The following is a 24614-nucleotide window of genomic DNA, read 5'->3' as shown; positions in this document are numbered from 1 at the left end:
AAAAAATCTGCTACACTTGTTTTTAAAAAAGGTACTTTCTGGGAAGAATGCTATCAGTAAGAGCAGTTTCTTGTGTTTGAAGAAGGCAATTGTAGGATTTTGACGTGTTGGTCAGTTACTTTTTTCATTTGGTAACGACTGCGAGGGATCAGTCCCTGACATCTATGAGCATAACATAAGAGAACTGCCTGCCTTTTAGACAGAGGGGAGGGGATTGAATAGGAGGAATTAATTTTTTTAAAGGTGCGTTATTTCTATGCTGCACTGCATTACCTATGCTTCTCAGACTTAAAAAAAAAATTAAAACGGTGGGTGGAGAATCCTGAGGGTCACATGAGAACACAGGGGAGGGGCTTCAATGAAAGTCAAGTGCAAATGGGAAACCACTGCTAAAAATGGAAAGAAAACAGATTACCCTCAGCTGTCTGGAATGTCCATTGCAAGAGCAATTTCACACAGAATGGCATTAGCAGCAACCAGACCTCCATGGTCAATCACCCTGCGGTAGAAGCAGCCCTGGTGGTGTTTCCAGAAAGCCTTCCATCCTTAGCAGGAGGTTAATAACTATCTAGTACATGCTGGCTGGACCACCTAAAATGTGGGAACAACTAGAAGATGGTAACCAGAAGCCCTAGAAGATGTAGCTACTTGTGCCACTAACCAGGGTGACTGCATTCTCTGAAGCCTCCTCTCGGTGATTCACTTTGCTAGTCATGTGTGATATATAGGGAGGATGTGATGATTTTTTGGCTGGCCTCATTCACATCCGTTTCTTTGGGTGCAGCGTGTCAAACCATCCATTATTTCATTAAGATCTAATTTATAGGTGCCAAATGGCAGAGCACCCCACGCAGACAGATCCAGCCACGTGCAGGAATGCTCTTGGGCAAATCAGGGAGTGATTCATTTGAAACAATGCTCAGGGCAAAGTTCGAATGGAAACTCAACTGAAGACGTGGATGACTTGATCGTTGCAAAAGGCATAAGGCAGTTGCAAGCTGCTAAACCAAGGAATTTTAAAGTGACATATATAAAGTTTTTGGAAAATATCTAAAATAATCTAACAGCAAATATTATATGATAAATACAATGAAGCTATTTACATTCTGTCATTTCTTCTTGTTAGTGTATGTGGCTGTCTCCTCTCCCTCCTCCCATATTATCCTCCTAACAACCATCTGAGGTAGGGCAGGCTTGACTCATCTCTCACATCTCCCCTCCCCAGTTAGGGTTGCTAGCTCCAGGTTGGGCAATTCCTGGAAATTGCGGGGGTGGGGGGGATAGAGTCTGGAGAGAGCACGGATGGGGAGGGGAGGGACCTTAGCCGTGTATAATGCCATGGAGTCTACCTTCCAAAGCAGCCATTTTCTTCAGAGGAACTGGTCTCTACGGCCTGGAGATCAGTTGTAATTCTGGGAGATCGCCAGGTGCCACCTGAATGTCAGCAGCCCTTCCTCCCGCATAAGCTTCATGGGTATCCTGGGTCTACATCTACTGCATCTGCTCCCTTGCACTGGCTTTTCAGTGTATTGTATTGTTACGTTTGATAGTAAATTTTTATTTTACGTTGTTTATAGTCTGCCTTTCTCACTGAGAGTCAAGGGGAATAACATAGTATAAATCAATGCAATCAACAGCTGGGACATTCAATAAGTAGAATAGGGTAAAAGATAGCAGAAATTTGAAAACAAGCAGAAATCTGAATACTGAGCTGAAAAGCAATGCTGAGACAAAACACAGGCAGATGGATATATATTAAATAATGTGGATCTATCCAGTAGGCACCAGCCAGTATTTATAGTCTACAGTCTATATCCCTGTGCCTCTTACACTACAGCCCTATTACCTGTATTATTAATAAAGTATCAGAGTAATTTGAGCTCAGCTTTGTAGATTAGTGACCGCAGTTTTTTACCTGGATCCAGACAATCACATAACTAGTTCTGTGCATCCCAAGGAGTTAATGACTTGGGTTTCTTGGAACTGTAGCCCTTCTTGATGCTTGGCAAACTACTTTGAGAGTGTTAAAACAGTTTTTTGGACTGTGCGCTATTCTAGTGAAGAAAAAGTGTAAAATCCCACTGGGTTCACATAAGCCCATAGTTCTTTATATCTGAACCTTTGTTTTTCTCCCAAGTCCTCTGTCCCGTGTACGCATGTCATTGTCCTTTTAGCACTTGCTCCAGTTGATTGCCAGCTTGTTTTGTTTAGGTTACTCCAATATCTGGGCTGAGTCTCCTCGTTCCATGCTGGGCTTGGGAATTTGCCAGTGCTCCGCAGAGACTCTTCTGGCGCCTGAACAGAATTCACCTCTGATGCTGAAAAACAGCAAAATGTAAAAACAGTGGCACACCTCAGATTGGTCAGACCAAAATTTGGGTTTGTTTGTTTTTGTGCTAAGGCATTTTTTATTTAGAAAGATGGCTGTCTCGGTCTAGAGGGAAAAGAAGGGAACGGGGAATACCCTGCACTGTCCAAGAACATCTCAATTTTTTTTAGCTGCTTAGTGATGGCTTCAAATATGCATTATTGGTGTGTGTGTATGTGTGTTGGGAACCATGTTTCTTATAAACTTGGCTAAAAATAAACCTCTTAGTACATTTCTGGTTCTTCCCAGGTTAGGTTGAGAGTAGACTTAAATTATTCTGCATGTATTTTTTAAAAATATCTTTGTTTGGCATATGCTCAGAATAAAATAGTGTGTCATGGTAATTCCATATTGGATTCAGCATTTATGACTTGCTGACTTAAAGGGTTCTACTTAAATTCAGTGGCTTGGTTCAGATGCAGCGCCTGTTCGAAAATATAAATAATTAATAAGGCGCTAAAACTGTACCGATTCATTGGCAAGCCGAATGCATTCTTGATATTTCTGCTGTGTTGATGTGGAAGATGGTGGCTGCACCTTCATGCATATCTGAGGCTGCAGAGGTATAAGATGTGCTGATAAGGCTGCAGAAGGTTTAGATTAGTCCCAAGAATGTTTATTTTTTTACAAATACTAAATGAAGACTGAAAGAGAACTTCTTCGCCAAGGCCTTGTAATATCTGTGGTAGAGTGTGGTTTGAAACCAGAGCTTCTAAAACGAATGCTGTCTGCTGCTCCACACCAGCTCTCCTTAGGTGAAACTTCTAACTAATTAAAATAAATGAATCATTACAAATAACCCTTAATGCCTGTAGAATCTGTTTAGGCCACTTTCTTCTTTTTTTCAAAGTTATTTTTATTTTATTAATAGAAATAAAAGCCCATAGAAAGGGCAGAAAACAAGAATAAAGAAAAAGTAAAAAAAGAAAAGAAAAAAAAGCTTACAAGCAAGAGAAGAGAAAAAAAAGAGGAAAAGAAAACAGAACTTGAAACTTAGAAAAGAAAAAGAACAATTTCCATTTCATTTCCATTCTTCTCTACAACACTTGTCTTATTTTAACAAAGTTACAATCTCTCCAAAATTTTCTTTTCCACTACTGCCTCCTTTCTATTTGTTTTATATCCCCCATTATCTTCTTAATGATCAAAACCACAAATCAAGTCACTATTCCTCATTTCGTGCAGAAAGTCAATAAAGGGTTTCCAGTTAGCCAAAAAGATAGACAATGTTTTGTCTCTGATCAAAGCTGTATCACCATCTCCGCTAATTCTTGTCATTTTCATAGTCCAGTCCTCTGTTGAAGGTAATTCTGTATTTTTCCATTTCTGTGCGTACAAAACCCTCGCTGCTGTAATCTTGTATAGAAATAAAATCCCATGGTGATTTTCCAACTGTTTATTAGCCTCAGCAAAAAGGCTTCTGGTTTAAACTGTACAGTAGTCTTTAGTATTTTTTGTATTACCATATGAATCTGGGTCCAACATTTTTTAGAGATGATAAAATGTTCCTTCTTGTTTCTCACATTTCCAACACTTATTTGACATACCTTTGCTCATTTTGGCTAATCTGTCAGGAGACATATACTACCGATGCATCATTTTATAAAAAAATTATTTAAGTCTAACACTCAACGTAAATTTAAGCCCCTTTACCCACATATATTCCCATTGGTCCATCATTATATTATACCCACATTTTTTTGCCCATTTTGCCATACAGTCTTTCACAGATTCTTCTTCCATTTCAAATTTCAGTAACAACTTACACATTTCAGAAGTAACATGTTCATCATTTGAACAAATCTCTTTTTCAAACTCTGTCTTTTCCTGCTCAAAGCCCCATAATTTTTTATCTAATTTAAATCTTTCTAAAAGCCGAGCATATGCAAACCATCGACATTTATAACCCTTCGCGACTACCTCCTCCCTTGTCTTTAATTTGCAGTCCTCTTGTGAAAATGCTATTAAATCTCCATAAGTCAGCCATCCCTGTTTGAAAGTCATTTCTCGTCTGTAGAACGCTTCCTCTGTTGAAATCCAAAGTGGCATCTTCTATGTTAGTCTCAATTTATATTTATTCCAAATTCTCAAAATAGCCCTCCTAATATAATAATTTTTGAAGTCTGCATTGACCTTTACTTTGTCATACCATAAATAGGCATCCAAATCTCAGGTCATAACCTTCCAATGTCAAGAGTCTCTCTTCTCAAAAGCATCCATTCCTTCATCCACATTAGACATACAGAGGCATAATACACTTTCAAGTCCGGTAAACCCAGTCCGCCTCTCTCCTTCGCATCTTGTATAATTTTATATTTGACCCTTGGTTTTTTCCCTTGCCATATAAATGTTGAAATATCCTTTTGCCACTGCTTAAATGGTACATCTGAAGTTAACACAGGTATTGTCTAGAAGAGGAATAACATTCTTGGTAAAACATTCATCTTAATAACTGATACTCTTCCCAACAAGGACAACTGCACTCCATCCCATCTTAACATATCTTTTTAAATTTCTTTCCATGCCTTAACATAATTGTTTTGAAATAGCATACAGTTCATCCCCGTTTTTCAACCTTATTTTCATCAACTCTTCCTGATATTTAATATCCATACTTTGATCATTTATTTTAAAACCTGCCAAAGCACCAAACCCAATTTCTCCATCGGTATTTCAATTCCATCTAACGGGTCCTCCAGAATCAAAACTAGGTCATCTGCAAAGGCTCCTAATTTATATGACTCTTTTTTAATTTTAACACCCTTGATCCTTTCATCCCGCCTTATGTCTCTATTCAAAACCTCCAACACCAAAATAAAAAGGAGCAGTGACAACGGAGAACCTTGATGTGTTCCTTTCTGAATCTCGCATGGTTTAGATAATTCTCCATTAACAATAATTTTGGCATTCTTTGAAGGATAAATTGATTTCATCCATTTTATAAAATTCTCCCCAAAATTCATCTTTTCTAAGACTTCAAACAGGAAAACCCAGTTCAAATTGTCAAAGGCCTTTTCAGCAAACAAAAAATTAAGAGCTGCTTGTTTTTCATTATGTTTATCCAAGTGTTCCACTATATCCAACACAGTTCTGACATTGTCTTTCAACTGTCTTTTGGGTAGAAAACCGATTTAATCCTCATGGATAAAGTCTTTAAGAACATACTTATGTCTTTCTGCTAAGATCAAAGTAAATAATTTATAATCATTGATCCACAGTGATACAGGTCTATATATCAGCAGTGACTTGACAGATCTTGTGCTAATGCCAGAGTCATCGGCGGTGGCAGATTAAGTCCCAGACCCTCCCTACTAAGAAAGAGGGAAGCCCTTTAGAAGAAAATTAGGCTTCCTGTATGGGAAGAGAATTACATTCCTGATTTATTTCCTGAGCTCTCTGTGTTGCAAGAGGGATCCTGATTAGCGCAGTCTCTGTATAATAATTTTTCCTCTGATGTCCACACGTGTGAATTGTATTCTATCCATTTTTCTCCTGTCCAAAAGTATATTCCCACAATACCTGTGAAGAAAAATCCATTTTTATCATTCCCAAGAAGTTCTTTGCTTGCTTCTCCTACGCTCTCCCTTTTTATATCACAATCAATCAGTAAAACTTGATTTTTCTTTCTTTTTTAGCCTACAGCATTTTATAAGCTGCATACAATACAATACCTAATACTAATTGTACTGCATTGCTATTGCCAAGGATTTGCTTTGTTACAGTCCAGTCAAAGAGAGTTGGTAGCAAATGCAGCTTTATTGGCTTCAGAATTAACAAAAGTACTAATTGATAAAATGCTAAAAGGCACCATTTTAACTGAGATAGGCAGTTGTTTATCCATAGCATAATTAAAATGCAGAATTAAATTGAAATTCACATTTTTCTGGCAGAGCTTTGTAAATTGCTAGAAGTTTCCATTTAGCATCATACTTAGCATCATACTTATAGACTTCTGTGTAGCTTGGAATCTTGCATGTTCTAACAGAAGTTGGCATAACATATAAGTTTGTTGCCAGCTTTTCTGCCATTGCCTAGAGAATTAGAGATTGCATTCTTGTCAACAAAATCAAGTAGGATTGGCTTATTCAGGAGGTCGTACAGGAGACACACCGTTACTTATCTATTGAAACACAGTCTCCCTTTGTTCTCCATAAAGAGGGCCATATAAATGTCATTAAGGAAAGCTGATCTGTGCTGTTTTTGAGAGTAGTTCTTGGGGGGTGGGGGAAAGATGAGTGTGTACCCTCTCTGCTTCTTTGTTCACATAAACAATATATAGCAGTACCTTTTTGAGTAGTATTCCCTATTTCTTACTTTCAATATTTTCCATTTGGGAGAATGATACAGGAGGATTTTTTCCACTGGAATAGCACTGAAAGAAGTGGTAATGAATTGCTCGATTGGGAATGGGCGTGAGGCTGAAGCGCTGTATGGTTTTGTGATTGCCTTTAGCACTTGAAAATTATGTTTATGCCAGGAGTGTCATGTAGCCATCTTGGTATAAAATGTATAGATAAGTAGATCAACTCATTCATTAAAAGTCACTCACAACTAAAGACTGCTATTTCTTTAAAGTGAGTCCACAGTACCTTCCATAGGTTTGGGGTCTGCTTGCTGGGCCTGCCTCAGCTCGGAGCAGCTCTGTCTGGCATTACCCTCAGCCACGTCCTAGTGCCTTTTGCCTTTTCTGAAGGCTGTCTCTGTTCTCCCCCTGGAGCAAGCTGGCTGCATGGATGTCTTCCCTTTTCCTGCCCTTGACAGCCTTGTTTCTTTGCATTCTGTCCTCTTCTCCTGGCCGGGTCTGCCCTTTTAGATGCATGCATACATCTGACGAAGAGAACTGTGGTTCTCAAAAGCTTATGCTACAGTAAAGTTGGTTAGTCTTAAAGGTGCTACTGGACTCTTTTCTTCTTTAGGGGTGTGTGTGTGTGTCTCATGGCCACATCTTTCAAGGCAGTCAGAAAGGCACCCTCCTGCAAAGAGGCATTTTTATCCTCCTGGACCCACTCAACCAACCCAGCTTGATACCAACAGCCATGAATGGCAAGGGTCAAGTCTAGACGTGGTGGGCTGCTCACTTGTAGTCAGATGCACTTCCTCTGGAAGTGTTATGAGTTTGGGGGGAATCTCTGAACAAGATTCTCTCAAGGGGTCCTTGAGACAAATTCGTAAGAGTAAGACCAGCTCAATTGTGCAAGTAGTCCAAGAGGGCAGTTGATGAAGCAGTGTGTCAGGAGGGCTTTTAAAGATGTGCTCAGGAACCTTGTGCTGTTGCAGGAGATGTTGGAGGCTCCAATGGACACTTCTGACATTTTCTAGTGACAGCATGGTTGAAGAGGTAGGAGGAAAAATATCACGGGCAAAGAATATTTTAGTGGGATTTATATTAACCACCAGAGCTCCTGAAATGATCTTGTAAAACCGATTTGCACTGTGATTGACTCAAACTACTGATCTGAGTTCAATTTAAAGAAGAGCCCTTCCTTTTCCCTCTCCCTGCTCTTGGTAGTTTGCCTATTACTTGTAGTATGTATGTGGGAAAGTAATTTAAATAACACATTAATGTTTGATCAAAGCCATGTAAGTCCTGGTTCTGAATTTTGTTTGAGACTTAAATTATTGGCCAACTTAGTCACAATGCAGCGCCTGAACGTGTGTTGACTCAGGGGATCTTATTGAACAGTGTTCCTAAGTAGTGATGTGGCTTTTATGGGCAATTTGAATCGGAAAATTTTCTGATGCAATTTTTAAAAAATTAAATATTTAAATAATGTTATCAAAACTTAAACAACCTTACCAAAAGAATTCAAATACACCACATATAAAACTTAGATCATGTTCCACATTTAGTCCATCTAACATGAGCTGAATCCACATTACGTCTGCGCGTCCCAGTGTTACACTAAATGTTTGCTAAACACCCGGAAGTATAGCGTCTTTCTAGCGCGATTCAGAAATCGCGCTTGAAAGACGCTATACTTCCGGGTGTTTAGTGAACATTTAGTGTAACACCGGGACGCGCGGAGGTAATGTGGATTCAGCCATGATGGATTTGCAGCCCAGCAGCCTTAACAACTATAGATAAACAGGCTATATTTACATATGTGGGGTGGAAAGTTTTCCTCGGAAAAATGTAGCATTGGGAAATTTTCTGCCCCTCATCACTTTTCCTAAGTCTAGAAACTGAGCACAAAGAAATGTGTTATACTCAAGCAGAATTTTATTGTAAAACAGAAGAAGAGCCCTAAGATGGACTTTGCTTTTGCTAATTAAAGGTTAAGATAATGCAGTAGTGGTCAGAAATTAAAACTTGAATAGCTGAGGGCAAGAAAAACAGCTGGGAGTAACAGAACAAGACCTGAGATGAAGACAAAGGTAGGAGTCCAGTGGCATAACATGCTGAATTTCCTCTCTATCCATTTTCAAAAATATTTAGCTAAGTAGCAGTATTTGCAGTCACAATCTATGTTCTCAATCAGGGTATGTACTTGGTTTGCCACAGATCAGTGCTGGGTTGAATGACATTCTAACAACAGTCTAACAACTGCCTAATAACAGTCTAACATGACAGTCTGACAACAGAAATATTTGGGAACCTGTTGTGGTGGGATTCAAACGGAAAGAGGCAAATTCCATTCCGATACTTAAAGGCAAGCATAGATTGAAATCCTGTGTTAAGGTAGGGGCGGGTCACTGCCAGGTGGCTTGCTTCCTGCTCCCTCGTCGGCTTCCTTTCTCGTTCTGTTTTCCCTGCAAAAGTCATGACAATGTGTTTACTCTCATAAGCCTGTTCTTACTTTGGAAATTTATACGCTTTCCTTCCAGAGTCCTGCTTGAGGTGGGCTGCCCTTTTCCTCTAGAGGGCATCCTTTCCATTTCAATAGGCATCTTTCTTTGGTTTCATGAGTACTCAGACTTATTTTCAAAATGTATTTATGTCATTTATAGTCCCCCTTTCTCACTGAGACTCGAGGCTTTGTGGCTCTGAAGCTTCTTACTAAAAGTATCGTTCTCTCCTCCCCTCCAACATATTTTTGCATGCATTGATTCTTTTCTGCTAGCTTCATCAGGTAGCGTGGAATAACTCAGCTGTTGCTCTGCTTTCATCATAACCACTGGACAATTGTTACTCAAAAGCTTTTGCTCAAAATCAATCACTCTCTGCAAAGTATAGCAAGAACATACCGTGGCCCCCTTGAAACAGATATGCACGTGCACGCAATAGACATAGCAAGATAAAGCATAGATTTGTTTTACTGTGGAGATCTCACTATGAGGGAACCTTGCCACCAGCCACTCACATCATTAGATAGTTCTTTCACAGTAGCTAATCTTGTTATTTCCTGCATGGGATAATCTTCTGATAAGGCCCCAAACAACATCCACTTCACAATTTCAGCAGCAGGTAGGCGTTTAGAGGACCTGCTCTGGCCCACTTAGAAGAGGCATAAAATTGCAGCATGGCTTGGACCCATTGAGTTTCTTTAGGGGTGCCCAAAGGCTCGTGCATATTCAGTTCACTCTTTGAGTCTCTTTTTAAACAGCAGATCCCCACTGCTTTATCACAAATTCCGTAGGAAACTTGTTTCAAAAGTGGCTTGGCGTGGCGCAGTGCATCTGTGTCTTGTGTGCTGTTAAGTCACTTCCGACTTATGGCGACCCTGTGAATTAATGACTTCCAAAATGCCCTGTCATGTACAGCCTTGCTCAGGTACATCTGCTGTACAATATTTATTCATTTTCATTATTTATAGTCTGCCTTTCTCACTGAGACTCAAGGCAGATAATGCAGTATAAGTCAATATGATCAAGAGCTGGGGTGTTCAATAAACAATGCAATAGAGTATGTGAATGCAAATTTTGCAAAGATTTGAAAACAAACAGAAATCTAATATGGAGCTGAAACAGAGCATAAGTAATTCTAAACCTGACATATACAATGCAGAAACTACTCAGTAAGATCATACTTACAGCAACAGACAGTACATAGTAGTATAGTCTATAGTCCCACTCCCTATCTCTCTACCAATGCATCCCTTTGAAACTACTTCTTTACAGTATATCTCTCCTATCTCAGTTAAAAGCCCTGTTGAATAACTGGGTTTTGCATAGTTTGAAGAAAGCTAGGAGAGTGGGAGCTTTCCTGACCTCTTCAGGTAGGCCATTCCGTAAGGTGGAGGCCACCACATAGAATCAGAGGAGTTAGCCGTGTTAGTCTGTAGTGAGCACAACAAAGGAAAACGCCCGGATAGTAGAAACTGTAAGCAACGAGTCCGGGAATATACAATAAACAATCAGTTCTTTTTTTCTCTTATAAACACTGTATTAGTGCAAAAGTGCAAAGTGCAAATGAATAAATACAATGTACAATAATTACAATAAGATCTCTTGTTTCTTCTGTCCAAGTCGTTATTGAATAATAATATCCAAAGGGAATACCATGAGGACCCACAATGGGGACTGAGCAATGTCCAAACGGAGAGTCACAGTATTAGAAGGGGGGTGACCACATCGGAGTAATTAGTAAAATGGTGACCAGTGAGTATGCGGTGTTTATATGTATAATGGAATTTTTTAATGGATTTTCTATGGAATTTTCATAAGTTTATACTTTTGTTACAGTCCAGGATTAATTGTGCCCAGGAAGAAGTATGATCCATACGAAATGGGAATTGTATAATATGCACGCATAATCCCGTCGGCACATTTGGATTTCTCCTCTACTTGGACTGGGGTCACCCCCCTTCTAATACTGTGACTCTCCGTTTGGACATTGCTCAGTCCCCATTGTGGGTCCTCATGGTATTCCCTTTGGATATTGTTATTATTCAATAACGACTTGGACAGAAGAAACAAGATATCTTATTGTAATTATTGTACATTGTGTTAGTCTGTAGTAGCAAAATAGTAAACAGTCCAGTAGCACCTTTAAGACTAACCAGCTTTTTTGTAGTATAAACTTTCAAGAGCTGTGGTTCTCGAAAGCTGACAATACATCTGACGAAGAGAGCTGTGGTTCTTGAAAGCTTATGCTACAATAAAGTTGGTTAGTCTTAAAGTTGCTACTGGACTCTTTACTAGTTTCCCCCCACAGAATGTATGTGTACGTGCAGCTGCTGATTTAGCCCATATAAAGTGTGGCGCCAGCAGAAGGCCCTGTTCAGATATGAGCCTAAAGCCGTTTAACTAGTTATTAATTTAAAACATTTATTAAGACGTTCTACCTTGCAGGAACTCAAGGCTACTTACAATATAAATGAAATAATAATAATAATAAAATCAATACAACACAGTTTAAAAACACAGTTTAGGACTGCCATTAAATATGAAAATAAAGTTAAAATCAGTCCTAAAGAAAAATGTCTTCAGCTGACTCCTGAAGATTCTTCAGTGAGGACGCCAGGCACCCCTCCCTGGGGATGCTGTTCCATAATCCCTTTGGAGCTCAGAGAATTAGCGGTACAATTCTTTTGGATATTGCAAACTGTCTCATTAGCAAGCTGCCCTAAAGATGGCAGAGGTGACGCTGCCCAACCCTTTCCCCAAACCTACCTACTTACCTTTGGATAGTGGCATGAATGGAATTAGTACTATTTTAGACCTCATACTTGGTGGCGCTCTTGTCCTTGCCATTGTTCTCCAGATCTGTATATCCAGAGGAGTTAGCTGTGTTAGTCTGTAGCTGCAAAACAGAAAAAAGTCCAGGAGCAAAGAAGCTGAGACCCCTTCCCTACAATACTTCCCTCCTATCTGAGAGCCAAGCTGCAAGTGACGCCTGACACTGGTTGGACACTTGTCAGCTTCCCTCAAGTTTTGATGGGAAACGTAGGCGTCCTGGTTTTACAGCTTGGCTTTCCATTGCAGCTGCAAGACCAGGATGCCTACATTTCCCATCAAAACTTGAGGGAAGCTGACAAGTGTCCAACCTGTGTCAGGCGTCACTTGTATGAGTAAATTGCAACTGATTTGCATCTACATGGCCCTCACTCCCTGCATCCTCTCTCTCCCCTCCCCTCCCCACCTGTATATTTCTGGCCAGTTTCTTCATACTCTCCATGCATCTGACAAAGAGAGCTGTGGTTCTCAAAAGCTTAAGCTTCAATAAAGTTAGTTAGTCTTGAAGGTGCTACTGGACTTTTTACTATTTTGCAGATCTACATAGAATATTCTCAAGACTTTTGCCTGTCCCTTCATCCTAAGTGTCCTCATTAGATAAGATTTCCTTCAGACCTCCTTTGCCATTCAGCTGGTGTCTTTATACTATCTAAACATGAAGCTGCCCTTATACTAAGTGAGACCACTGGTCCATCACGGTCCATATTGTCTACTCACGCTGGCAGCGGTTCTCCAGGGTCTCAGGCAGAGGTCTTTCTCCTCACCTACCACCTGATCCTTCACTGGAGATGCCAGGGACTGAACCTGGGACCTTTTGCATGCCAAGCAGGTGCTCTGCCACTGGGGCATGCCCCCAGGCACTTGACCCTTAGTAGGTACAGAGCTCACTGGAGCAGCATGTCCCACCAAGGTTGTTTGTATCGTTCTCTGTCCGTATGCCCAAGTCCCTTCTGCTCAGATCTCTTTTCCCCTCCTTTGCTGGCTGCTGATCTGCATCACCTTTCTGTCTTGATCGCCATTACCATAGCAACCTGACAGACATAGCTGGAATAAAACAAGATAGGCTTGTTTTGGGGTCTACTCCTGCCACCATTTCCGTCACTTCCCTGCTTCTGTGTATCATAGTTAGAATCTGAATGGGAGACAAGAAGGAAGACTAGGATTACTACACAGAGGAAGGCAGTGATAGACCACCTCTGCTCCTTTCTTGCCTTGAAAACCCCTTGATGGGATGGCCATAAGTCAGTTGACGTCATCCCCTCCCCCTCTGGAAGTTCTGGTCTTCCTACTGCACCCCCCCCCTTATGTCATCATGTTCTTCCCCCACCTCTGCCACCACACTGTTTCTAAAGGGAGATGGGATTCTTCTGAGGACCGCAGGATTATGCTTGGCTTTGTGCAGAGAAAGGCCTTTCCCTGCACTGTTCCCTGAGATCGTTTCACTGGAGATGCTGGGATTTGAACTCACAGACCTGTGGACTTTCCCCTGCTGTCTGTGATACCAAGTGAAATCCGTTTGCCCAAGCCTTTAATGGTAACAAACGCTAAACAAGTGTTTTAAATAAAACATTGGGCTGCTCCTATCCATTCCAGGTGTGATGTAATGGTTAAAGATTAAGACCTGGGATAACCAGGTTGGAATCCCTTGCTCAGCCATGGAAGCCCGCCAGGTGACCTTGGGCCCATCACTGTCTCTCAGCCTAAACCTACCTCCACAAGGTGGTGGTTATGAGGATTAAGTGGAAGAGAGGAAAAGAATATGAAAAGCTGCTTTGTGGGATATAATTTTTTTTAAAGCATTTTTATTTCCCTTTCTCTTCTATGTTGGTATTAAGGTTTCAGAGCCCAGTATAGAGACTACAAAGAGGGTCGTGGTGACACTATCACCAGTCAGAATAAACAATACAGACTTCCATAGATAGCTCTTACATGATCCATTTAACCGGAGATGCTGAGGATTGAACTTGCAACCTTCTACTTGCAAAACAGATGTTCTATCGCTGAGCCACAGCTCCTTTCCCTGTAGCTGAATAGCAATTGTAAAAGACCATCAAAACCTTGGGGAGGGAAAAGTGGAAAGCTCTGATAAAATTGGCAGTTTCAAGAACTTTGTGAGGTGCCACTGCAAATTAGTAGCACTGAAAATCCTGATGGGTTTTTAAAAGCAGCTGTGAGATTTGGACACTGCTAAATCGATACCTCTAGCAATTGCATGTGTACTGGCTGGTGTTTATTTGGTTAATTATCCTTGAAATTTGTTCTGGATAGTCCCATTTGGTCTATGTTGAGCGTCGTCCTTGAAAATGATTTAAAAATAGTCAAAATACCATTAAAATTGTCTGGAACCAGTGTTACATCTCAAGTAACCTCATCTAAAAAACATTAAGAGCTCTTACAATGTTGTAAATTCAGAGGGATTTGACACTGATCATAAGGGAACTTGTAACATGACCCTAACTTTTTTTAATCTAACCAGATGGCGAATTGACTCTGTGCTTCTGTGCAACACACATTTATGACAAATGCTTGACAAAAGCACCGAGTATTATGTGTCTGTATTGCGTGCTCTTATGAGATTGGAAAATGTTGTTGGGAGGTAAATAGAAATTTTTTCCACAGCAGGCCTGGCTTTTAACTGCTTCGCTGTTAAGGCACAATGATGAAATTGGTAAGGTCAGAAGGTGAATGAAATATGTGTGCTTTTCCCAGGACAGAAATTAAAGAGTAGAACTGAAGGAACAAATGGTGCCCAGTCAGTCAGTAGTCAGGCATGAGGCTGCCCTATGCAAAGCCATCGTTTTAATGCAGGCCAGGAAAAGGGGTCGTGGTGCTTAGAAACCCAATCTTTGGAACTGGCGTACTGGAGCATCTGTTCTCACTGATGTGAGTGTTCGTATGACTGAACTGTTCCAAGAAAGCCATTAGCAGTGGCTTAATTTCTAAATTAAAAAATCTGCAAATTAAAGGAGGAAAGAGTTGTCCACTGTGATTCTCTTTCACAATTTCTCTTTACAATCTCTGTCTGAAGTACTGTTGCTTCCCAGATGGAAGAAAATATGTCATAATATCTTGTGAGCAACCAGCTGTCAATAAAGGAGGTAAAACAAACATTGATCTCTACAATCGAACACTTCACTTTGCTATTCAATTTGTAGGCCTCAAGAAAAAGGTTTTGGTCGCTTGAGGCAGTCTAGCAACCTTTATTTATTTTGTCATTCTGGAATTATGAAGAGATGAATGGATTCATCTTTCACCTGAAACCTGTTATTCTGTTGTCTTATGCATAACTTTTTACTTTACTTCTTACTTTTTAAAATCTAACAGCGCAATCCTATGGCCGGCCCCAACGCCGACACGGCTGCACTGGTGGTGTGGCGGCGCCGCCGGGCCGGATCCTGTGCCAGCAAAGTGTGGCCGCAGCGGCGCCCGCAGCGGCGCAGAGATGCAATTTTGGAGAACCAGAAAGTGTTGTGGGCGGGTCTGATGCACGGCCGCCGCCAGGCGCAGCCAAAGGGCGCTGTTCCTGACAAGCGTCAGGGGGAGGGGCCAGGAAAGGCGCAGCCTATGGGCAGCACGCGATCCCGGCCAGGCCCCAGAGCAGCAGGCAAACCGCGCCCATGCCGGCAGACTGCCTCGGCTCGTGTGTCGGGCGGGGCTCGCAGTCGGGAAGGAGAGGGGTGAGCGTAGTCTGAGAAGCCTTTCCCCCGTTTGCCCAATGTAGCACCAAGTCCGTGGCGGCCGCATCCAGAGAGGTTGGCATGGGACTGGCAGGCGCCCTGCCATGAGGAATCCAGGGCAGCAGCCAGTCTCTGGCAGCAGGGGACAGCCCCCAAGTGGCGCCGAAGGGGAGGGCTGGCCTGAGGCCGCCACCAAGAGGCAGACACAGCGGGCCTGCCCCCTCGTCCCCATCCCAAGGCAAAGAACACAGACACCCATTGCACAGAAATCAGCCTTTATTATTATATCATCCCACCTCCCCCAGCAGACGTGAGGAAGGGGAGGCGTGTAGGAGAGCCGTCTGTGCAGCAAAACACCCCACCCCACCCCCAAGGCGGCAGCGGCGGTCACCGGCGAGGCCGGCGGCCGGACCCCCTTGGCCGTCCACGGGCCCGGCCTCTCGCACGCAACTGGGCCCGAGGGAGGGGTGCCTCTGGGGCGGGTGGAGCTGCTGCAGCGGGTGGGGCCAGAGGGTCGAGGATGGCGACGAGCCGCCCGAGCAGGGCTTCGGCACGGACTTGAGAGGCACGGACCCCTTCCCCCACTTCCAGTACCGCAGCCATGAACTCCCGGCCGCGGTTGTTCGCCTCCTCCCATGCAGCGTGCACCTCTAGCCGCTCCCTCTCGATCGCCGCCCACATTGCGGCTAGTGTCGGGGGAAGCCGCTGGGCAGGGCGGGGGCCGCGAGCCCGTGCGCCTGGAAGGATCCCCTCCATGGGCCCCTCCCCCTCAGAGGCGGAGCCAGGTCCTTCCCGCACACGGCCCATGGCACCCGGGGGCGGGGGGGCTGGAGGGGATGGTGCTGCAGGCTGGGACAGCTCCTCGAGCGGCTCTGTCGATGAGGTGTCCTGAACCGGCGGAGTCCCAGGGCCACCTTCACCCTCCACCGACGCAGGGAAGCCGAGCGACTGCAGGAGAGCCGCTCCGGCAGCAGAGGTCCTCCGGGAGGGTGGCAGCTCGCGCAGCTGGGCAATCACCTCCCTGCCTATCTCCAGGCGCATGGTCCCTGCTGGAGCGAGACATGGGTGGGAAGAGGCCCCAGGGAGGGAAGAGCAGCGGCCCAACATGGGCTGCCACAGGCCACCGAGCCGGGCCAAGCACACCCATTCCAACTGCGGCCGCAGCCCCTCGTCTTGAGACCGGTCGGCGCCATGAGTGGCCTTGGATGTGTGGCCGAGGCCGGCGGCCGAGCCGGTCCCTGGCCCCACCAGCAGCAGGGCCACAGATACATACCGTGCTCCGGATCCATGCCCCCCGACGGGCCCGGTTGAGGCTCCTCGTCGCTGGCAGCAGGGGCTTGCTGTGGCGGTGGAAGGGCTGCCAGTTCCTGGGCCCTGCTCTCTGCCAGGGGGGGCACAGACTCCGCTGCCTCTGCCTCCGCCTGGCTTGGGTCTGGACCCTCAGGGGCCGTGCCTACTCACGGGAGAGGCCCTGTCACACATGTGCCACGATCCATACGTCCCCCCCCTCGCCTCCCTGAATCCACAAATACTAACCGGGCAGGACCTCAACGCCCAGGCCGCCCACCACCGCCTCCGGGATGACCGCTCGCATGACCGCCTCTGGGCCTGGGAGCCCCTCGTCAAGGGCCCGCTCATAAGGAACCCCCTGAGACATGAGGAGGCGTACTCGTTTGCGCGCGGGCCCGAAAGAATCATTCCAGCGCTTCATTGCCGAGTGAGCAGTGCGGGGCGCGTTGCCCACAGCCGAGACCCTGTCAGCTGCCATCTGCCAGAATGCCCGTCGTCGAGACCGGGACGAGGCGCCCCTGTGCGTGCTCAGGGCGACCTCCGCATTCTCCACCACGAGCCCAAAAAGCAGCACTCTCTCGGCCTCTGTCCAGTTTGCCTGGCGCTGGCTTCCGCCGCCACTAGTGCTCTCAGCAGACATGGGGGTAGTGCCCGCTGGAATGTCCGGTCCCCGAGATAAGTGGTGGGAACCAGCCACCTAGTCATGTGCTCACCCATCCCCTCGGCAAGATGGAGGAGGGCACAGGGGGTGCAGGACCGGGAAGGGTGGCTGGGACGGCCCATGCAGCGGACAGAGGACCTGCTCCTGAGCACCACTTGCAACGGGCCGCTGAGACCGGTAGGCCTGCTGCTGTGCGTGGGGGGGGGTTCAGGGTGCTGGAACTCAACCTGCGTTCCTTCCAGGCAGGACCTTGATCATCCCCGCCTGGTGCCCGCCACTGCCGCCGCGGCTCCCAGCCATCCGGACCAGCCACCTCCTGCCAGCCGTGTTTGTCCGAGCGGCCCTCAGGCGGCGCCGCCTCAGACGCCGCCGCCGGTTCCAGGCCAGGGTGCCATCCCTGCTCCTGGGCGACATGACTTGCCTGGACCGCTTCCGCCTGGACAGGGCAGCCATACAGGCTCTGTGCGAGGAGCTCGCGCCCGCCCTTCAGGGGCAAGCTGCGGCTCCCCGGGGCATCCCCGTCCTCCAGAGGGTCCTGCTGTCCCTCCGCTACCTTGCGACCGGCTCCTTCCAGGGAGTCATGGCTGAGGCCTTGGAGGTCTCCCAGTCATCCGCCAGCCGCTGCCTGCATGCCTTCCTGGACGCCCTAGTTGGTCGGATCCGCGAGCACATCCACTTTCCCACCTCGGAGGCAGAGTTGGCACCCATCCGGGCTGGCTTCTCCTCCTTTGCAGGCTTCCCCAATGTGATTGGAGCAGTCGACTGCACGCATGTGGCCATATGCGCTCCCAGAGAGGAGCCGCAGGTCTACAGGAATTGGCACCGGTTCTACAGTATCAACGTCCAGGCAGCCTGTGACCACCAGGGGATCTTCACGGACCTCGTTGCCAAGTTCCCGGGAAGCGTCCACGACGCACAGATCTTCACCACCTCCGGCCTGAACAGGCTCCTGTCATCATGGCCTGAGGGGAGAGGCTGGCTCCTAGGTCAGGAGTTGGTGGGGGAGCTGTGAGGGGACGGGGATGGGAAGGGAGATCCTAACTCCGCCTCCCCTTGCAGGTGACCGTGGCTATCCATTGCTGCCTTACCTCCTGACGCCATACCCTGCGGATGAGCCCGCCGACAGAGCCAACTACAACCAGGCCCACCGGCGCACGAGGATGGTGATCGAACGTGCTTTCGGTCAGCTGAAAATGCGCTTCAGATGCCTCCATCACACGGGCGGCCGCCTGGCCATGCAGCCGTTCACCGTCGCCAAGCTCGTGGCTGCCTGTGTCATGCTGCACAATATTGCCGTGCGCCAGCAGCTCCCCTTGCCAGCCACAGAGGGCCCAGGCGAGGACCCCTGGCTGCCGCCCGCCGGTCGCCTTTCTCCTGACGCCCCTGCAGAGCCCCAGGAGCATGACCGAGCTGTGCGAGACAGGGTCGCGGAGCACCTGTGGCATGCTGCGCGCTGAGGGCCATGCCTGGCCATGGGGGGCTCGGCCGGCCAAACACTCGCCCTTTACGCCCCTATGGTGTCCCAGGCGGCCCCTCCGAGTCCCCGCTCCCTCAACCCCTGCATGTAGAGAGCATGGGAAAGCCGCCCCGGCCAGCAGCCACCGCCCCCCATGGACGGGCTGCACAGGAAAAGCGGTTAACGAACTTGGCTTTATTCCCAATCGATTCCAGGGCCGCATCAGGCGCCCAGAGAGCAGCTTGCCAACCCAGAACCCCGGCCTCAGCAGCCAGGAGGGTGAGGGCTAGGTAGCGCGTCGGAGCAGGGGGAGGCCAGCGGCCCCGCCACGGCATCCCCGTTACAGAGCAGGGGCCCGGCTGGGGTCCAAGATGCCTGTGCCTGGGATGGCATATCGGCAGCTGCCCGGCCGTCTGCGGGGACGGGCTCCAGCTTCGGCCGCTTCCTGCCAGGCCCCTCCACTGGGTCACCCTCTGGGTCTTCAGCGGGTGGTGGGTAGCGGAGTGGAGACCAGGCGGTGAAGCCCCTCCCAAGTTCCTCCTCATCTGGCGAGGGGCTCCGGGCGGGCGCCGCTGTGGGGGCAAGAGGTGGGGGATGGGAGCGTCAGGGCCCCTGTGGGCTCTGGGGTTGTTGTCGCGGCCGCAGGCCGCCCCACCCCACATGCCCGTGCCCCTCCTGTTGGCGAGACTCACATGGTGCCGCTGCCCGCGCCTGCTGGAATGCCCCGTGAACCCGGTCCATGGCAGCCATCCACCTGTCATTGATGGTCCCTGCAGAGGGGGGAGAGAGGGAGGGGGGGCACCCGTTGGTGGCAGCCCGGCATCTGCTGCAAGCACCTGCAACCTGCGCCTCGACGGAAGTGTCTGGGACGCCTCCGGGCCCTTACGGCCTGCCCTCTGTGGCAGCGGAGGAGGCTCCCTGGATGGCGCCGAGGACCCTGACTTACTGCGCGCGGGGCCCGCAGCCACCTCCTCTTCCAGGAGGTCATGCTCCACCTCGCACAGCGCCGTGTCTAGCCACGCTCGTATGAGGTGGGCCTCCTCCGCACGGCCAGGGAAGAGCTCCTCCAGGTAAACTGGCCGCGCAGTCATCGCACCCTCATCTGCCAGGAGGTCATTCCCGGCTGCCTTGGCAATGAGCTGGGCCCCGAGCCTGGCCGCCCACTGCTCCCGCCACCCGTCGCCCTCCATGCAGCCGGGACCGCTGTGGGTATAGTGTTTCTGTGCTGCCCACTGAACTACACCGCCCGCCGGCATGACCTTGGAGGGTCTGAGATGTAACAATTCCCTATCTTCTGTCTGGCAGCTGCATAGTTCATGGATAGGTTCAGCACAGGCCCCCCCCCCATCTCAGACCTGTGGGTTGGAGGGGAGGGGGCCGTGGTGGTTGGCTTCCTATGGCCCCAGGGCCCTCTTCCCTTGCGGGGATGCTGTGCTGCTCAAGTGCATCCTTGCGGGACGTGAACCCTTGGGCCTGGCTGTACGTTGCGCCGTGGGACTGGGAATAAAGCTCATCTACACATGGACCCGTGTCTGCCTGCGATACTTTGGTGAACTGCCAGCCATATCCTGCCCTGGCACCATGAGCGCATGACCAGGCCCGCGGTGACAGCGCATCCCTTCCAAGGGGGGGGGGCTTAGGATGCACAAGGACTGGCCAGGGGCCGCTCTGGCATGTCTTCCATATTGCCCTAACGCACCTGCCCTGCCTGGCATGCCGCCCTGAGCTGGGGCAGTCACGCAACCTGCCATCGGGGGGCCCTCCCGGGCCTGGGGTGGCCACCCAGCCTGCATGGCCCGGCCGGGGAAGGGGCACGCTGTGGCAGCCAGCCGGGAGGCCTCGGGCTCCCGCATTTTAGCCACTTTGCGCAGCTGATGCGTTCTTCCACTGCCCCTGTGGGCGGGGCCAGCGGCCTTCCCTGCAGGATTGGCGGGGCTGGCAGCCTCGGAGTGGTTCCCCCCCCCGGCAGGGCAACGCGAGTGGCCACAATTGCTGAACGCAGGAGACGGCGCCGAGCCAGGGCGGAGCCACGCGCAGCCTCGGACACACCCCACCCCTCCCAACAACCATGGCCTGTTGGCGTGGGAGGCTGGCAACTGCTCCACGGGATTGGATGCGAGGCAGGACGCCCTGAGGTGGAAGGTGTTGGAATGACCAATGGGGCTGCTGCAGACACCCGAGGGGCTGGACCCACTCTGGGAGGCGGCCGCTCATGGGACTGTGTTGCTGGGGCTGCGGCTGCGATGGGGGCGACCCTCCCCAGGCGCGCGAGACCTCCTGCCCGGGATATGGCATCCGCCTGCCACCACCCTGGATTCTCCATTGGTGGGGGCTAGGGTTCCCGCGAGTGGACCGTTTCCCCTGCCATCTCCCGCCCCCTTGCAGCGGCAGCTCGCACCACCCTCTCCCTTGCTTATCGGGTGCCAGCTACTCTCCCCACCGGGGATTGATCCCCCTCCCCGCTCACATGCCCCGCCCCAACCCTCTACCTGGCCATAGATGCAGGGGGGTTAGCCGTGTTAGCCTGTGGTAGCGAATTCAAAAAGGGTCCCGTAGCACCTTTAAAACTATCCAATTTTATTGTGGCATAGGCTTCTGAGAATCAAGTTCTCTTCGGCAGATGGGTGGTACAGACACTGGTCAAATACAGAGGAGGAGGGGGGGAGGAGGAGGGAGGGAGGGGGCGGGGAGGCAAGACGGGGTGTGTCGGATACATTTGTGGCAATGTGCAGGTGGGGAGATGTGACGGGAGTGTTGGGGGAGGGGCGGAGGACGAAGTCAGACTCGCAGACACAGAAAACAGTTGTTGTACATCTCGTTTTATTGCACTGGAAAGAGCGGGCTTGCGTTTAGGCTGGCGAGGGAGCCGGAGCATTCCACACAGCCCTCCTTCCCGCTCGGAGGGGCGGGGCTGGGATGCAGGCCGCGGCGCGACGGTGCTTCCTGGGCTGCAGCCAACCGTCCGTCAGAGATGTTTGGGGAGGGCGGGGCGCGGGGGAGCAGCCATGCCCTGGACGTGCCTGTGGGGGAAAAAGACACGTGTGGGCTTTGCCTCGTTCCACTGGCAAGGCAAGCCCCACACTCTGCCATCCGGGGGGGGGGTTGCACATGGTCGAGGGCAGCAGCTGATGCCTGACGGTCTGGCGAGGATGCACTCAGCCTTGGGAAGCCTTTACCTTTATGGGAGGGAATGAGCTGGTCACAACAAACACCTGGCCACATGTGGTTTTCGAGGCGCCTGCCTCTGAGGCAGCCAGGGGCGGCCATGGTTGCCCCCCACCCCTGCTGGGCCTCACCCAAAGCGGCAAGTGAGCGGGTGGGTTCAGGTGAATGGGCGGTTTGCACTAATCTGCGGAATGCCCCCCCACCTCCTCCTTACCTGTCAGCGCTCCGTCGGTCATCACCAGGTGGGAGCGCCAGAGTCAGGGCACCTGCAAGGAAACGGGAGAGCATGCGGTTAATTTGCAAAGTGTCATTCCCTTCTGCCACGGAAGGGTTAGTTTGTTTGTGCTTAGTTAGAAGCAACTAGCATGCATCAGTTAGCTGTGGAGTCATTCTTTCTATCACGGTAGAAAGAGAGTTAGGCAGACATTTGCACCTCTTCCCCTTTATGCGAAGTTCCCCCAGTTTTTCGCAAAGTCCCCCGAGTGCATTCTGCGCCTGCCAATGTGAATGCCCTCAGCCCGTTTCGGTTTTCAAAGGGGCAATGCCACTCAGCAGACGGGCAGAGCCTCTGGCCGAGTGCTCACTTACCTGGGGGTTTGGGCGGCGCTGGCCGGATGTTTTGTAGGGCGCGGTCGCAGGTGATTGGGTGCAGAGAGGGGGGCTCGTCCACGCCGGGCGCGCACGCTGATTGGTCCCCGGGATAGTTCTCATCCTATGCTCCTTCGGGCCATAGGGGCGGGGCGGGGCGCTCAGAGAGGGGGCTGATTTTTCGCCGTTCCATGGACGCCTATGGGCTACGCCTTCTTTTTCCGTGGCGTAGCTTTTTTGCGCCGCTGTGGGCGTTCCCGCTTCTGGAGGAGCTTAGGGAGCGGACTAACTCCGACCCCGCCTTGCTCCCCGCCCCCCCCCCTGCGTCGGCGTAGGGCTCTACGCCACTTCTGCGCCGCCGCCCGGGCGCCTGTGGCTTGCACCGGTGCTGGCCCGCCGGCGGGCCAGCGCCGTGTCCCAGCGCGGGCGGAAGGCCACTTACGCGGGCGTACGGGCTAGATGCGCCCTCGCAAGCCTTAGTTCGGTTCCTGTTCACTTTCCGTGCCCTTCTTAGGATTGGGCTGCCCGTCATAAACCCTAAACCCTCATCCCAAGAGAGGAGAACCTAAAAGTTAGTTATCATGTAACTTAACAACGGCTGCCAAAATTTTTGCCACGCAGAGTAGTTTGTTTGTTTATCTTTGTGTCTGAGTAGCCAGGATGATTTCACTTCTGAAGAAAGAGTTGTGATTAAATAATGGGTAGATCAATTCAGCTCTTAATTTTGAAAATTTAGAACAATCAAAGATGTGGTCTACAGAGCCAATTTTGTTGCTTCTGCAGTTGCAAAATTCCACTGAATCTTCCTAGTATCACTGCTGAAGGTAGGGCATTCAGGTGCACTAGCATAAAAGCCCTTTTATACATTGGAATAATTAGCTGAGATAGGTAATTTGGCATTTTTGTTGGAAGAAGAATGCCAACTGAGAACGATGAACACACACTGTGGGCTCTGATCAGCGTGCTAAGATCAACGGTCGTATGCATAATTCTTTGGTTTAAGATAATAGACGTTTTCAGTGTATAAGTTCATGTCTTGATTTTTGAGAAGCCCTGTTAAGAGCAACCTGGTCAATGCATTTATTAGTATCAAATTCTTCTTGTTTTGTCTGTAGATTTTAACGTTTGAGACTAAGAATCCAACAGAGCTGTCAGAGCGCCTGCGTTCTGTTTGTGGAAATCAAAGCAACGCCTATGCCCGCCTGCTGGAATATCGGTTGAATGCGCTGCGTGGACTCTGGAATGCCCAGCGTCAACTTGCCTTGGAAGAACAACATGAACGGGAAAATTCAGGGGATGAGGAAACTCTGGCTTTGCTCAAGCGGCAGGGCCTGCTGCAGCAACCTGAGCAGGCACCGTTCACATCGCGGATGGGGCTGCTCTTGGTCTTTCCCCTCATTGAATCCCAAAGTAGAACGGACCCTTCCCTGTGTAACATAACTGCTGAGGTGCTCTTGACTTGCCTTCGTGACTGCCAGCCCTTAAGCTTGACTAAGGAGCCAGCGGACTGTCTTAACGGCATTGAATCTTTACTCTGTTCTTGGTTGGAGGAAACCTCTGCCTCAGGCCAACAGATTCCACACAAGCAAAAAGAAAATGCTGCTGCCGCCCTTGTTGCCTTGGCTTGTGCAAGGTAAGGGAAAGGGAAATCTGAGCAGGAGAATCTTACCTTAGTTTAACTGTTGTGTGCCTGTGGGAGAAAATATCCTGGGATCTCACTGCTTGAATATCATTGTACTAAGGAACAGGTCCTGGGCTTTGGTATTTCTGTGTTTTCTTCCCAACCTCTCCATC

At 48.9% G+C, this 24614-nt stretch overlaps 1 protein-coding gene across 5 annotated transcripts in view; it reads left to right on the top strand.

The window, feature by feature from the left end:
• The window catches only part of HECTD4 (HECT domain E3 ubiquitin protein ligase 4), a 130235-nt gene that overhangs the window by 7884 nt on the left and 97737 nt on the right, over positions 1 to 24614 (top strand). For all 5 annotated transcript variants that reach the window (XM_054997015.1, XM_054997013.1, XM_054997014.1 and 2 more), the window contains exon 2: positions 23936 to 24453. In XM_054997015.1, coding sequence (XP_054852990.1) covers positions 23936 to 24453 — 518 coding nt within the window. The remainder of the gene's footprint in view (positions 1 to 23935; positions 24454 to 24614) is intronic.

The sequence above is a fragment of the Eublepharis macularius genome, chromosome 13, assembly GCF_028583425.1.
Source record: "Eublepharis macularius isolate TG4126 chromosome 13, MPM_Emac_v1.0, whole genome shotgun sequence".
Taxonomy (NCBI): Eukaryota; Metazoa; Chordata; class Lepidosauria; order Squamata; family Eublepharidae; genus Eublepharis; species Eublepharis macularius.
This window is presented reverse-complemented; position numbering and strand designations above follow the sequence as displayed.